Below are 15,470 nucleotides of genomic sequence, written 5' to 3' on the forward strand. Positions count from 1 at the left end.
AATAATCTTAAATAAAGTAAGATGTTAGATGCCTGTGTGCATCATAGCTGAGTGTGTGCAATAATTAAAGAGTAAAAATAAGCCTAACCCAAGGTGATGAATGGATTCAAGCTATGAAGCCTGGGAGTGATGGACAATGAAGTGACAAATGTACATCTAATTTAGAACACTGTCATGAAGCTGCAGAATCTTCTTTGCTTGTTGGGTGGAGTGGAATAATTGTGCCAGACTTAACTCTTATCACTCAAGTTATATGCTAGCAGTCTGCCTGATAATACTTCTGTGAAAGCGTGATTTATATAGACAAAGAACCTTTGCAAGTACTGCACAACTGCATAGGACAAAATGGTAATTCAGGGCACCAAGTTCCCTGATGTCCTGAATGTTTAATTTTAAAAGTTTTTAAAAGTTGTACTGGGTCTATACATGGGCCTTTGACCACAGCTAGGAAGCTACTGTTAAAGTAGGAGAACAAACCTAAGCTGTCGTTCTGTCTTGTGCTCCACTGAGGGCTGCGTCCCATGACTCGGTGAGGATATACAGAAGACCTGAATTCAGTTTTCAGGTGTTCTACACTTGATTGTATGCAACTGAAAGCTTTGACTAGCACCCATCTGTTTGCACTGCAGGATGCAAATAAATAAACCCAACCCAAAAAGCTGCACGTGCATATATTAGATATTTTTATATATAGGAGAGAGGTAAGTTTCTCAACTGCCTGGAAAGATATGACAGTTATCCCACATGCAAAGTTAGTGATGTCAAAGGAATCCCAGAGTATTCGAACACAACAGAAGTTGAGGACATATATGAGCCTTCACAGATGGTCTAGGAGTAGGAAGACTCATTGCTATGAATAGGGTTTTGCCAAATGAACATTCTTTGGAGGTGAGGTTATTCTAGTTCATACCCAGCGGTCAAGACATTCATATTAACTTTGCAATTAATACATTTAAATAGGCTGGTATAGATGTGGGTACAACACTTCAAATAGCTTGACCATATGTCTTGAAGCCACTTCTCTGTTGGATTGACAAATTTTTTGAAAATAAGGTTTTATTAGAACACAACACAGCACTTAAAGCTGCATGGAGAGATCAGTTTTTGACCTTTGATTTTTCCCAAGAAAGCCAATTTCTCCTTCTGGGCCATGAAGAGAACAGCAGTAAGTTGTCAGACTACCAACAAAGCGATAGGAGTAACCTCCATTCAGCTGCACATCCACTTGCCTCAGACCACGTGTTTATGGAGTGCTGTGCAGAGGCTGATGAGCAACTGAGGCCAAGAGAAGGGGCTGATACTTGATACTGGAGACAGGGAGGGTGGAGAGAAGGCATAAATCAGTACAGCAGATCAGTAAGGCTTACGGTGGTTTTAGTATTCAGGAATTTAGAGGGACAGGAATATATATAATATATCATTATAATTATGATATATAATGATATATGGTATAATTATATAATTATTTTATATAATGATATATGGTATATGATATAATTATTATATATAATTATATATATGATAGATATATATAATATAAGGAAAAAAATTGTTTAGACTTACTTACTTACCAATTTATCCACTGAAATTAAAAGGGTGTATTCAGAATTATCATCTTATTTGAATATTGCAACTGTTTCAGGCCTACTTCCTCAGCGTCTACTGAACTAATGCAAATTACTTGAAATATGTGATCTTCTGCTGAAAAGGGGATTTTGTACAAAGTGAATATATTTCTGAAATACCATGCAAGGCTGAATTCCTTTCATTTCGCTCCAGCATGGGGGCAAGACCCAGCATTCTCAGAACTCTTACCATGTCCCTGATTTGAAAATCACTACAAAGAAAGATTGAGGCAAAATTCAGATGTATCCCCAGTAACTCTTACATGACAACTAGTACTATGTGAATTAATTGTTACAAAGTAAAGGAATTCATGGAGCTAGAGGAACTTTTCAGTTTTGATAAATGTGTTTTTAGGGTTCTACATATAGAAACAAAACCAATGCAAAAAAGGTGAAGATAAAATACGTTCTGTATTAGGCTGCATTGTTAGGAATAGTCCAAAGCTGAAATACTGCTAACGTAACCAACTATTGAGGTTTTGTTTATTTTATTAAGTTTCACAGCACCTACTCTGAAAATATGCCAGTGCAAATAGGCACTGCAATCACAAAGATTAAGCAATATGCCACTTACTCTAATACGTACTCTGAAATGTCACTGTTGGCGTACCTGAAAGAAGAATTACGTGTGCCAGACTCTTTGCCATACCCAGCAGCTGTAACCCTATCTGCAGAGCAGAAATTCTAGTGGCATTTCCCAGGTACAAGTAGGCAATACAATTGCCAAATGATAAAGAATTTGTCTCTTCCATTTCCTCCCTACTCAATATGCAAAGTTTGTACTTATTTATTTGTATATTATATGTATACTCTTGCAGGAATAGTTGTTGAAGAACAGAGTTCTTTAGTTCTTTCAAGGGTTATTATTTTGCCTTGGAGAAACAGGGCATTGACATCTTCAGTTAAAACTATCTCAGCTAAGTAAAAAACCCACCTTTCAGCTGTGTAGCTTTCCCTTTGCAGAGCATTATCGCCTTGGTACCTGAGTTTCTCATAACCCAGTTCATATTCTGACAAACATACTGGGACTGATGGTTCAAAATTAAGATACAGGACTGTGAACTAGATCAGCTGAGATGGACATATATTGTTTGTTGATATCATCATTACAGGGACAGTAGAGTCCTGGGCAGAGAAACATCTCAAGATGATAAAATTGTAAACAGCCCCACCTAGACGTAGCAGGAGACATAGCTGTCAGAGCCCAGGATTAACAGATGTCATAAGAGCAGTAATCAAGCTTCACTAGTGCTCTCTGCCACTTACTTTTCTAATACAAAGCTCAGCATTCTGTTTAGGGTTATGCCTAGATGTTATTGTGATGAGGGCTCCATAACTGTATGATCCTCATCTTGTCCTCTTCTGTGACAAGTCTCATAAAAAATTTGTGCTGTTAGTCACTGCTTGTCAGTAGGCCACACCATGAACCCTCCCCACTATCATTTTGCCCTAGGCCATTTCCCATTTGACTTGTAATCATATAAAACACAATTAAGAAATTTCAGCACTGCAGATCTTGAAACTACCTTTGTTGATTCTAATACCAACAGGAGCAATTGAAACAGACGCTTACCTAAGCTGTTTCCTCCACAACCCTGCAAGATCCGTCTGGCTCGCTTTTTGGCATCTTCTGGAAAACTTGGACTGTCCAACAGGTTTGGGTATGTACACAGTGCCACTACCTAGAGTGCCAAGAAAATGTAAATTGGCCACTTCTCAATGGTTATTTTAATTTGGTAATATTACTGTTAACTCTCCTTGGAAATGAAGATCACAAATACCAGCTAATTTCAAACAAAGTTTATTGATGAAGAGTTTGCAGTTGTTTTTTTAAGGGTAGTGCTTATAGAAGTGAAGAAATCTTATCAGGTTCTAAGTTCTGTTGATAAAAACAGTTATAGAATTATTAACTATTTGTGCTATGGACGGTGAAGATTGGAGTCCACGTGAGCTATGTGTAGTGTGAACACAGTAAAATGCAGTTAATTATTCATATGTTATCTCTAAACAGCTCTATCCTCCACTCTTTGTGTATTACTAGCCCATTTTATTGACAAGAAATCAAGAGTTTAAATATGGAGCAGAACTGAGAAATATGATCAAATTTTGAAGTCCCAGTTGCACGTTCTAATAATCCTTCCCTGTCGGAGTCACCATTAGCCGGGGTCCTTATTTCTCCGTGCGGGAACAGAAACGATGCAACACCAATGTGATGATCAGGTCGTCCATCTTTTATTATAGTTATTGTTCTAGTTTTTTTCTATTCCTTTTCTGGTTACATTTATACTCTACTAAGTTCCGTACACGCACTCATCTATCTTCTAATAGGCTACAGGTCATCTACACGCGCTGTTCACGCGCCTCTACAAGCATTTGCATTGGTTAATTGCAATTAGCACGTAAAGCCCAAAACTTGCCAAAACTCCCTTATCTCATACCCTGTTTTGCTCAGACTTGTGTGCTTTTGCTGACCACAGGTGTTTCTCACTTATCTGCTGTCTTGTGTGTTTTTGCCAGCCTTATTTTGCTGGCCTTGTCTTCGTCCTTGCATTCTTCTGTCTGCACTAACTTTCTCCCAGCGCGGCCCAGACTCCTACACTTCCCAAAAATAACTTATAGTTATTACTAATTTGAATTTGTGGGAAATATTTAATTAAAAAAGAAGTGGTGATATAGGACGTAGTAAAAGTAGAAACATGACCTAGCAGAATTAAGTTTATGAAGGAATGTAAGACACAAAGAATCTAGAGGTCTTGCTTGAGATCAGCTAAATTTGTTCCAGTCTCTCTCTCATTTTTACACTTACATGGTGTAATATGGATAGGCTGTTGTCATCTTGTGGGATAGTGACTGAAGAATTAATTCACTGTGGGCACACAGTCATGGGGAGAAAGGATTTCCCATTTACCCAATATTTTATTTAATAATGTTAGATCTGAATAATTTGTAAGAAGCTCTGGTCTTCCTAGTTTGCCGACAATTTGCTGTATAGCTCAATTTTATAATCTCCATCACCTGGACCCCCAGTTTGATACAGCTTCAGTTTGTCCTGCAACTCACTGAATTTACATTATTATAGACTGAGGATTTTACATGTGTAAGGGATGCTCAGTAAATAGCGTCATACTAGTTTGTGTTTTAGAAATAGCATACAAATGTGGATTTTGTTGTAGTCTTTCCTAAAAGTTAACCTACCAGTTAGCTTGCCCAGAGGTAAAATGTGCAAAATCAGCAACAGTACAACTAGTTGCACCCAACTGTGTACAGATCTTAAAGTATACTGTCAGATGAAGAAAGGCATTTGCTTTTTTCTTTGAAGACAACCGCTTTCTTTTTTGAAGTGCGTTATTGATAATGAATGTGCTGACTGATAACAGGAGAAGTGGCAGTATGGATGGGGAATGATCTGAAAAGTAAGGAAAGCTACTGTGTTGAAAGAGGACACTCAGGAAGCCAGGCAACTTAGACTCCATCTTAGACTTCATCTCAGAAATCAAAATTTGTAATTCTTTGCAAAAGAACTATTGTAAGTCTAAGTGCATGTAGGGAATCATTTATAATAATATACGCATCAGACAGACTTTAAGGCATTCTTGGTAATCTAACAAAAAATCAAGAATCATATTTTACAATATTCTTACCTGACGGAGGAAGGTGATTGGCCTCTGTCCCATTGCATGTGCATCTCCAATGTTGGCTTTAATTACTTCAGTAAAAGGTTTTTTGATTCCCTAAAAAGAGATAATTCACAATGTATTGTTAGGGCTGAACTAGATGATAAAGAATTCCTCTTTTTTGGTAACTGTCATATGGCTGTAACTAAACAGTGCCTAATCTCAGAACAGAGAGAGTGTTTAATGTAAAGCTTAATGCATTTCTTATACAATACTGCCTGTAAATCTTAAATGCTTTACAGAAATGATGCTGAGTGTGACACATTTTTAAATGAGAGGCTGGCTTTTTTTTCTGCTAGCTACAAGTAAGAGATTGACTTGCCTAGAAACTACATGTTGAAGTAGAAAAGATTAAATAGAGGCATTTTGAATTGTCAGTATTAGAGCAACTTGTTTGATACACCTCAGGGAGGGATGCATCAGTCAAGAAGCTAAAAAGATTTGAGGACATGTGAGAAACTCACCAACAAAGGAAACCTTTAGTACTTTTTAGAGTAAAAAGAGTAAAGATACTGCTTGCTTATTTATTTTCTATTTAGATTAAATATTCATTGTGTGATGACCCCACTTTTCCATATACAGATGTTATACAAAGTATATCATAGTGAGGCTGTATATGATAAACAGCAGAAGTGCTAAATATCACCATGAATATTTAAAAGCTTCCTAATCTCTGAAATCTGAACAGCCAGCCATTTTTCCTGTGAGGAACTGAATACATCATGAGAACAGAGGGAAAACAGTTAATGAATGTTGATTAGCAATCACAGCTCTTTAAAAAAGCAAAATAAAATAAGGGGAAAAAGGAAAGGAACTGACTGGTAGAAAAAACCACCATTGATTTAAATAAAAAAGATGAACTGAAAGTAAAGGCCAACATTACAAGAAGAATAAATGAGGTAGGCAAGAACAAATTTATAGCTTTTCTAATGTATATTAAGTACGAGAGATAGTAGGGAGGCCTTCTAACAGTGACAGAATTTTCATGTGGACTAATGAACTGCAAAATTAGACCAATTAGTTTTCTGTACAAAATTACATATAACAACCTGCTCTGGCTGTGGACTGAACTCACAAAGCCTCTTCCTGGCCTATGTATTTACAGCAAGTTACTGGCTTTGGATATAGAATATATGTCTGGCAAGCCTTGACTAATTTTTGCTTTTCTACCATGGATTATATGTTGGACTTCAATGACAGACTGGAACCCAGATGTGCAAAGATAACAATGACCAAAACATTAGTAGTCACCGGGAATACAAATTCCCAGGTATGCCAAGATTTGGAGGTTTACAGCTGCATAATGTGGCTGAGAGGTTATGTGCTAATGTGATTCAAATCCCCACTACAGATCCAGTCCATCATATAAGTGATAGCATTTAGATTTTTCTTTTGAAATTAAATAGGTAGTTAGAAATGGCATTAAAACAATACAATTGGACTTACATCATCCTCACTCAAAAGTGTCAATTTTATATGGCCTTAAATTTAGCAGGAATTGAAAAAAACGTTCACTTAAAATAATTGAAAGTGTCACACTGACTCCCTCACATCCTTTGCTTTTATCTTTGCTGATCTAAGTGCCTAAATAAGAGGGGTCCATTGGTAGCACAACATTGTTTCATTCCAGTTTACAAATAAGCAGGAAAATAAAGATACATGTAGAAGGAAAACAAATTCAATTTGCATGAAATTAAGAAAAATTCCCAGAGATTTTGGTTGCATTTAGTTCTTCTTACAGCAAACTGAAGCAGTCTCACTGGATTTGCACAGTAATACAAATTTGTTAAAGAATAAGGCATGCCTTAAGAAGGTAGTCTAAAAAAGCATTGCAGTTCTCAGCAGTAAGGTGGAACAGAAATACCCTGTTTTACCAGATTAAAACCAGAGCAAGCGAAACCCCTAACAAGATAAAATAAATATGCTAGACAAACTAGATGCCTTTTGCACGCAAATACTATTGTGATCTGCGATAAAAAAATAGTTGCTTTTTGAATTAGTGAAATGCTGAAAGGTACCCTGCATTTCATAATGTACCTTTGTAGTTTTTATAGTGGTACAGCCTTTGCAACAAAGGTAACAGACCTTTTCGGTGTCTCCGTCAGGTTTATTGTAAATAATGTTGTAGCTTATTAGCACTGATGCCATCCAGATATCTGCTAGTGCCAAACTCAGTGTTTATGCCATCACTGCCTTTGGGCATCAACTGCAAGTGTATAATCATCCCCTACTCCATAAACCCCACACAGTACCTTTGCTACTGAAATGACTAACATGGAGAAAATAGCAAAACATACATAACAATTATCTGACTGTAAAATCCTGGTAGAGAAGGAACAGTTAGGCTTTCTGTGTTGTACACACTGTTCCCACATACCTGCTTAAAGGCCACTGGTCCTTTTGACTAACGTGTATTTCTTGGTCTCAGCTACAAGAGCTGTCACCCTTTTTGTCTTTCAAAAGAGAAATGCTTTTAAATAACTGGGGCCTTTGCCTTCCCTGACAATGAGTTAATATCAGCAATTGTTCAGAACTGTCTTCACGAGGTTCGTTATATCCCCTCCTAGTGAAATCTAGAAAAAAAATGTTACAACTACTTGGGTTTTTTTCTCATTTTTTTCTATGACTTGATTTCCAGTCCTTCTATGGAAAGAAGGAATATCAAAGTTGTTCAGATTTAGTTTTGATTTCTTCAGAACAAAAAGTCACATCTTACCATTTCAGAAAGGAACAGTAACAGGCAAGAACAAGTGTCGAATGCTAATGAGTTGAAGTTTCAAAGCAAGAATATCAGAAGCCAGCATCAAGGAAGTCTAGACAGTGCCTATGACTCTGCAGATGAGTTCAGGGTGGAATTCTACTTAAATCCTTAAGATAGAGTGGCATTAGTCATTGTTACTTGTGTCAAGGTTTCTGCTATGGTGATGGCACTGCTGTGCATGGGTATCCAAGGGAAGATTAATGTCAAATACTTTTTGGAAGGTCTACGAAAAGATCTGTATGAAAGGAGGAAGTGTGAATGGGATGTTGGTAACCTCAACATCAGGTTGTAGAACAGCAGGAAGAGTGCTGCGACAGGACATCGTTTGTTAGGGCAAGGTTTATTTCACTGCAGAAAGCTAAGCAGTCTTTGACCATGTCAGCAACATGCCTGTGCTGAGACAATTTAAGTCCCTGGCAAGCCAAGGAACATACAGGGGGAGTAGAAACTAGGCCATTGGAATTGTTTTGCTTTCTTCTAGTGATGGAGAGCTGCTCCCCCCCAGCCCCTGCTTCTCCCTCTCTCATATTCTCTCTCTTTCTCTCTCTCTCTCTCTCATATATTCTCTCTCTCATACTCTCTTCTGTATTCTTTCTCTCTCTGTCTCACTACGGGCAGGCTTTCAAGGTGTGTTCCAGGGGCAGTCTGACTGGATTGTAATTGGCCTCTGCCAGCAGGCAGAGATTTGGAAAAGAGAAGCTTGCAGAACAGGAGCTCTAATAACAACCTTGGGAGCAGTAAGTACCAGATTGATACTCATGTCTATTGAAGGGGTATGAACCACATCAAGGAGAAAAACCAATCCCCAGCCCTATAAAACAACCACTGCTACAGCCTTCTGCCTTTGGTGGCACCTCACACTGTCCTAACAACATAATTCATCTTCATCTTAGGAACAAAGCCAATCTTCTGCCATTCTTTTGAAATTGTTAGCAAAGGGACTAATTGTAGTAGCCATTTTAAAAGCTGAAGAAGCCATCTTGCACTTTCAAATTCAGATGTAAAGCAGAAAATATAAAAATGTGTTAATTTTTTTTCAGTTGCTGTCTTCTTGTTAATGAAAGGATTTTAATGGAATAAAAGAATCTTCACAGATTTGGAATAAGCTCTTCGGAAATTAGTTCCTTCAGCAGTTACTTCTGTCACTCTCCTCTTCTCAGAGGAAATGCAGTCTTTTAAAAGACCAGATGAAAAGCCTCTGAAACCTGAAGCAGATCAGACAGAATTATTCTAACAACTGTGTCCTAAGTATCACACAAAGTTGGGAGAAGGGATTTTCATATGTGAACCAGAATTCATTAGTGCAGATTCAATACAAATCTTTACGTTGTTAACCAGGTTTGGAGAAGCTTCCTATTCCCCTAGACATCCCCATGGCCTCAAGAAACCCAGCAGGTAACAAGTACAGTATGAAATGATGGTGTCTCAAGGAGAGAGTCACCATGCAAGAAGTGTTGGGAGAATTATTTGATCAGAGAAACCATGTGATGCCAGAACATACACTATCCCAAAGAACTAACATGAAGGCAATGCACTGCCAGGAGCTGGTTTGTCTCTCAGGAGTTTTAGTATGCCTGGAGGTTCCCTTTACAACGGTGCCATCTAAGAAGGATGGCAAATTGCGAAATAACACTGTGCCCAGAAAGAGTAAAGAAGGGTGCAAGGTGACCTAAAGCTGTCTTTGCTAAAGTCTTCAGCAAATTTCAAAGGAAAACCCTCAGTCTGTAGAGAGGTTTGCGAGATTTGGATTTGGTAATGGTGATAGGAAATAATTGAAAAGGGTTCCCTTGAGGAGCCCATGAAAATGTGAGGTGCTTTTAATCCCAGAACAACATGGTATTTCAACTATTTCTGAATTTCAGAATTTGTCCACTCTTGGCTGCTGCTCCTCATTGTTTCATTTTCATTGCCATTCCTTTGTGCCTCCTTTTGATGGTTATCAGGCAATAACATCACACTATGAAACATCATGCTAGTCTGTTTTTGCTGTGACTTGCACAAACAAGCTGTATAATAAGAGAGCTGGCAAAACCAAACATTTCAGCATAGTTGAGATCTACGCCGTAGTAGCCAAGTTGCTTGCTTGCTTTTTTTTTTTTCTCCTCTCTCAAAAAGCCAAGAAAGCACTACCCAGAGGCTCTTAACTAATAGGGACTTGAAGGCCTGAATTAGCATTCCAATCTTCTTATTAAAACAGCTCACAGCAGAAAAATAAACCTGACCTGCTTACCACGAAGTAAGGCTTTGAGTTTGTGTTATGCATGTGTAATTCAAGCTGACATGAACTGTTGTTGGAAGGAAGGAGAAGGCAAATTCTGGATTTTGACTTGAAATGGCAGTGATGACTTGCATGCCCCCTGATATCAGATGAGAAAATCGGTGCGGCTGACCATTAATTGGCAGATCTGATTTGGGGATTACAGAACAGGAGTTGTCCTCAAATTGCTTTTGCCTTATACATTGTTCAGAGTGCATTTGCATTCAGAAATTTTGCCTCTATGAAGAAAGCCCTAGATTTTAATGTGACTATAAACAACAGAATTAAAATAATGCTTATTAGAAGAAGATTAGACATTAGAACCCTCTTAACTTGAAGACCTATTGGAAAAGGGCTATTTTGGAATAGATTTTGCTACTGTATTCAACAAGAAAAGAATCAAATAACTGGATCTTGTGGACTGTGTGCTTCTGAACATATGATTTCGGTAATTATACTCTTGAAACTGATTTTCTTTCATCTTCATCTGCAGTAGTTTTCACCCTGTTAAAAACCATGGCTTTTACTACAGATTTGCTTCCATGTACAACATGTACAGGCAACTGAAGAACCACAGTTCTGTCTTAATGAGGTCAAATGCTTTTGCCTGGAAGATACTTTCTTAGTGTGCACACAGTCACGTATTCAAAGCAGAAAATTATAGGATGGTAATTTAAACTTAACATCTTTCATTACTGGGTGTACCAGTCAATCTTGTATCTTTTTTTGGCATGTCAAATTATATTTCTGCATGTCATTGTCTAAACTGTGTTTTATCTTTCCACAACTCCCAGGGACACAGTCAACTCACATTTACAATTAAGTCTGGATTCTAAGTCAGAATTTTCTCTATTCAATTTAAAAGCCTTTCTTTATTCAATTTAAAAGCCTGAAGAATTAGTAAAAAAAAAAAAAAAAGCTCTACAATCTTTTAGCCAAAATGCTTTAGCAGAAGACACCTGAGATTATAGCCACATAAGTAAAAGGGATTTTGATAGTTGTATTATCTAAACAGAAATGTAGGGAGTGAACCAGTGACTTGAAGAATAAACATGCAACAGGAACCTATTTGCAATAGTTACGCAAATGAAAAACATCGACACAGGAGATGAGTGTACTTTTACTGCAAAAGTAATTCAGACTACAGTGGCTGTTCAGAAAAAAAATGGGCTTCAATGTGTAGAGACTGCGTATTGCCTTTAAGGGCACGTAGTTCCAGACGCAGTGGCGGAATATGCTAACCACCTGTGGTGAACTGAAGGAACTTTCTACATGCTACCAATATATCTCTGCATACTATCCCTCTACCTTTTTCTGCCCTACAATTCTGTTTCAGTAACCTGAAAGTTTTGAACAGGGACCTAATGTTGTGTGATTTATACTAAGCCAGGCACAGTTTCCAATGTTACATGAGTTGACTTGTGGATCATAAAATGCTGTTTAATATGCACATGCTTTGCAAGTACGTGTGGGCCAACTTAACCTGACAGAACTTAACATTATGTAAAACCTAAACAGGAAATGGGGGAAAAAGGAGAGTGTAAGTGGAGAGAGATGTCAGAGTAACAGATATGAAGGGACTTTCCATAACAAGGTCAGTTAAAATTAGCGTGAATACAAAGTAACAAATCAGGTGTGTGTGCTGCCTATGTAAAGATAAAGCTAGCTTGTTATTACTGATTAAGTAAAGAGAAGGGCTCTGTCCAGAGATCACGTTATTCTTGCATTGAACTCACGTTCAGGCTAAAATTTCTAGTCTGCAATGTAAATAAAGTCAACACTTGATACGGTGGCCATCTGTTAGCAAGTCTTTAAAAAGGGGTGATAGAAAAAAGATCTCACTTGTTTACATTCTATTGAGAGTATAATCATTTATTAAAATACACCTGTGCTCTAGCTTGCTTTCAAAAGTTTCCAGAAACACCAAGGAAAATGGCTGAAGTCAGTTCTTTCTCCCTGTATCACCTTAGTAAGCCAGAATCAGATGATGATTACCATTAGCAAAGGGGAAGAGAAATCAGTTTTCACTTCTGAAGCATGATGCAATTTCAAAATTATAAAAAAAAATACTCAGAGAAGTGATTCAAGTAAGTGATTTTGCATAAAGATTTCCAGCTGGAAAGACTTTATGTAGATCAAAACCTCAATTTTCCACCTAGATGAACACAGGTCACAGGGCAACAAAATTTAGAAGTCCAAGTACAGCACGCCCCATGTGTACTCCTGAACAATCAACCTTATTCTGCTTTAAGAGAGTATTCTAATTTGTCACTTACATTGACTTAATCCTGAGCACATCAGCTGAAATTAATGCCTCATTATTATTTATTTTTTAAGAACTATCCCTTCAGTTGCCTAGTCAGAGACTTCTCAGGTAACATTTTAGTCCTTATTTCTATGTGCACCATGGAGTTACAGCTCCTGTTGTAATCATTTGCAGTTAATACACAAAAGAAACAAGTGCCAGATACAATAACAGAGGAACTGCTATTTAGAATCTGAGGCAGCAGAACAAACCTCAAAGAAGATGAAACCTTACACTGTGCAAACAGCTTCAAGTAGCTATTTTATAGTCTACATAACAAGTTGTATAAGTTACAAAAGTATGAAGTCTAACTGAATTGAACCAAGTTTAAACAGGGAGAGCTTCTATTGCATCTGATTAGGCAGTGTTTGCATTTATGATGCTTTTAGTTTAGAAGCAAATGACTCAAAGGCATCTTGGCAGGACAGGACAAATGCAGATTTACCAGTGGACATTTCATTGCTTCACCTCTGCCTGCACTTGCTACCACCAGCTAGTGCAGCACCTCTACATCATACTAAGGAGTCCATGCTTTCATGCCTGTGTAAAGCTCCTTCCCCATCATATGTAGTAGAGTTGCTATGGCACAACCTGTTTGCTGTCAATGAAGAGTAATCATGTATCTAGAGATGCTGTGGGGCATCAATCCTTTCTCTGACAACCACTTCAGCCTCTTTATCAGGCAGTGTTAATTCTGCTGGCAGTGGTTGACTTCACTCTGTGAGCTAAGGTTGAGACGGATGAAAAAAGCAGTTGACCAGTTTTAATTAAAAGTAAATGAAGAAGTGCCATTGACCTGTGATCACACAGAAGTCAATTTTAGACCAAAAAATAGACATTTAGATAACCTACAGTATTTCAGTTATGAGGAACCTAGGTACTACTCAAGGCTGTATCCTTTACCAGACTGTTTGATTAAACAATAGAAGGAATAACAGTATTTTTATCAGAAAGGAGAAGAGGACTGAGTAACTTGAGCATTGCTGCTTCCTTTGATTAGTTGATTAGTGTTCTCTGCAGATACATTGTCTCAACTTTTGCAGCGGTACTGTCCCCCTTCCCTGCCAACAGGGAGGCTTTTGTTCTCTTTACTCATCTTAGAGCAGTCACATGTCTATGAATGCTGGTAGCCATTGATAATATTCCATGAAACTGGTTCAAGAAAAAAACTTTTAAATGGAAAATGCCACATAAGTGGGCACAAAACTGCCATAACAATCTTTTAATAAAGCCATTGGCAGTGACTTGATCTTGCATGTTTTAAGAAGTGCACTGAAGATTATTCTCTCTGCCAGTGACTCAGCTGGTAATTGAAGTAAGCAGGGGAGTTGGGAGGAGTTAGTGAAGGTCATATTATATTTGTTTTGTCAAGTAATATCTCCTGCCCTGTGATGTTAGCTTGAAAACAAACATAGAGAGAACACTGGAAGATTTTATACTCTGGAAAATGCACCCACGAGAGAACCTAGTTGCATAAAGTCAATGACACCTTTATAAACAAGTTTTAAGCAAAAGTCAAAACAAATGTTCTGAAATGAAATCTCCATCATCACTCTGAAGTTTTTAAGTAGAATTCTAAAAAAAGAAGCTGTTTTTAATAATGATTGAGTTAGATGTAAGTAATTTATGTATATAATACTCAGTGAGCTGAAAACATGCTTCACCTTTTAAATCAAAGGGAAGCAAGTAACACAAAGACCGAAGAATTAAAATAATCTCGCTAGCATTGCTATGGCACTGGTTTTGTTCAAAGCATTTTACACACAATCAAATTGGTCTTGCAGTATCTCTAATCACATTTTAGCAAGACTTTCTAAAGCAGTGAAGGCAGGGAATAATATCTGAAATCACAGAAGAGTAACTCTGCCAGATGCTTTATTCAAAACAAAAATAAGTAGTCCTCATGCTGACAGGGGAAGCTGTGATGTGAACAGTACAAGCAAAAAGCCATGCCTGAATTGCTAAGGGTTGGCTGGGTTTTTTTCAATGCTAAGTCTTAGTATTAGGATAAGGAATAGGAGAATATGAAGAACAAAATGTAAGCAATGACTGATTTGGATGCTTTATTTAGTACATTTTGGCCCAGACCCTCGGGAGTATCGTGTATCAGGCTTTACCGCCTGAGCCTCCTAGAAGTGCTAACCACCTAAAACTTCGGGCAGCGTTACCGAGAGAGCGTTTGTGCTCTGAAGGCTTCTTGTCCTTAAGTACCTCAATTTGTGCTACTAGAAAAAGCGCAGAACAGTATCAAGTGGTCTCCTCAGAAAGCATCAGTCCCCCCGGCTCTGGAAAACCCCGAGGCGGGGGGGTGCTGGGGGAGCCTGCGGAGCGGTGCCCGGGCAGCCTGGCTCCATCTCGCCTGCCAGGAGAGCGCCGGCTGGAGCGGGGCCTCCCTGCCCCGGCCAAGGCAGTGTCTGCAGAATCCTCGGGAACGTTTTCAACGCTCTCTCAGCGTGATGAAAGCTGGTCAGTCACCCGCTTGTATAACACGAAGGACGTGGGCTTGGAGCAAAGGGTCAAAGTGGCTGAAGAAATGTAAACACTGCTTTATGGGGGTATACCGTATTTACCTTACGCAATCGGTGACACGAGATAAACAGTAGCCGGAGGGCGGGTTTCTTTGTTTTGTGCCTCTCCCGCCTCCCGTGGGAAGGGGCGCGAGTGGGGGGTGTCCAGCAGCGGAGCGGGGCCGGGAGCGGCCGGGGCGGGCTCGGGAGGCGGCTGCCGGCCCCGGCCATCCCGCAGCCCCCCGCGGGGAGAGCGCGTCCGGCCGCGGCTTCGGGCAGCAACGGGGATGGGGGACAAGCTGCTCGTGGTCTGCGAGTTTTTAACTCGAAACGAGGCACTG

The 15,470-nt window shown here is 38.8% G+C and overlaps 1 protein-coding gene and 1 long non-coding RNA gene across 3 annotated transcripts in view; one reads left to right on the top strand and one right to left on the bottom strand.

Moving 5' to 3' along the window:
- The window catches only part of LOC141948791 (uncharacterized), a 39,122-nt gene that overhangs the window by 13,679 nt on the left and 9,973 nt on the right, over positions 1–15,470 (top strand). Inside the window, exons 3-4 of one of the 2 annotated variants that reach the window (XR_012630548.1) lie at positions 3,176–3,286; positions 8,679–8,797. This is a non-coding gene — a long non-coding RNA (uncharacterized LOC141948791). The remainder of the gene's footprint in view (positions 1–3,175; positions 3,287–8,678; positions 8,798–15,470) is intronic. The other variant, XR_012630549.1, reaches the window with a different exon arrangement.
- GPT2 (glutamic--pyruvic transaminase 2) overlaps positions 1–15,470 on the bottom strand; it is a 28,214-nt gene that overhangs the window by 11,621 nt on the left and 1,123 nt on the right. Inside the window, exons 2-3 of the mRNA XM_074881658.1 lie at positions 5,267–5,356; positions 3,199–3,307 (exon numbers count right to left, since the gene is read on the bottom strand). Coding sequence (XP_074737759.1) covers positions 3,199–3,307; positions 5,267–5,356 — 199 coding nt within the window. The remainder of the gene's footprint in view (positions 1–3,198; positions 3,308–5,266; positions 5,357–15,470) is intronic.

This window comes from Strix uralensis, chromosome 12 (assembly GCF_047716275.1).
Source record: "Strix uralensis isolate ZFMK-TIS-50842 chromosome 12, bStrUra1, whole genome shotgun sequence".
Taxonomy (NCBI): domain Eukaryota; kingdom Metazoa; phylum Chordata; class Aves; order Strigiformes; family Strigidae; genus Strix; species Strix uralensis.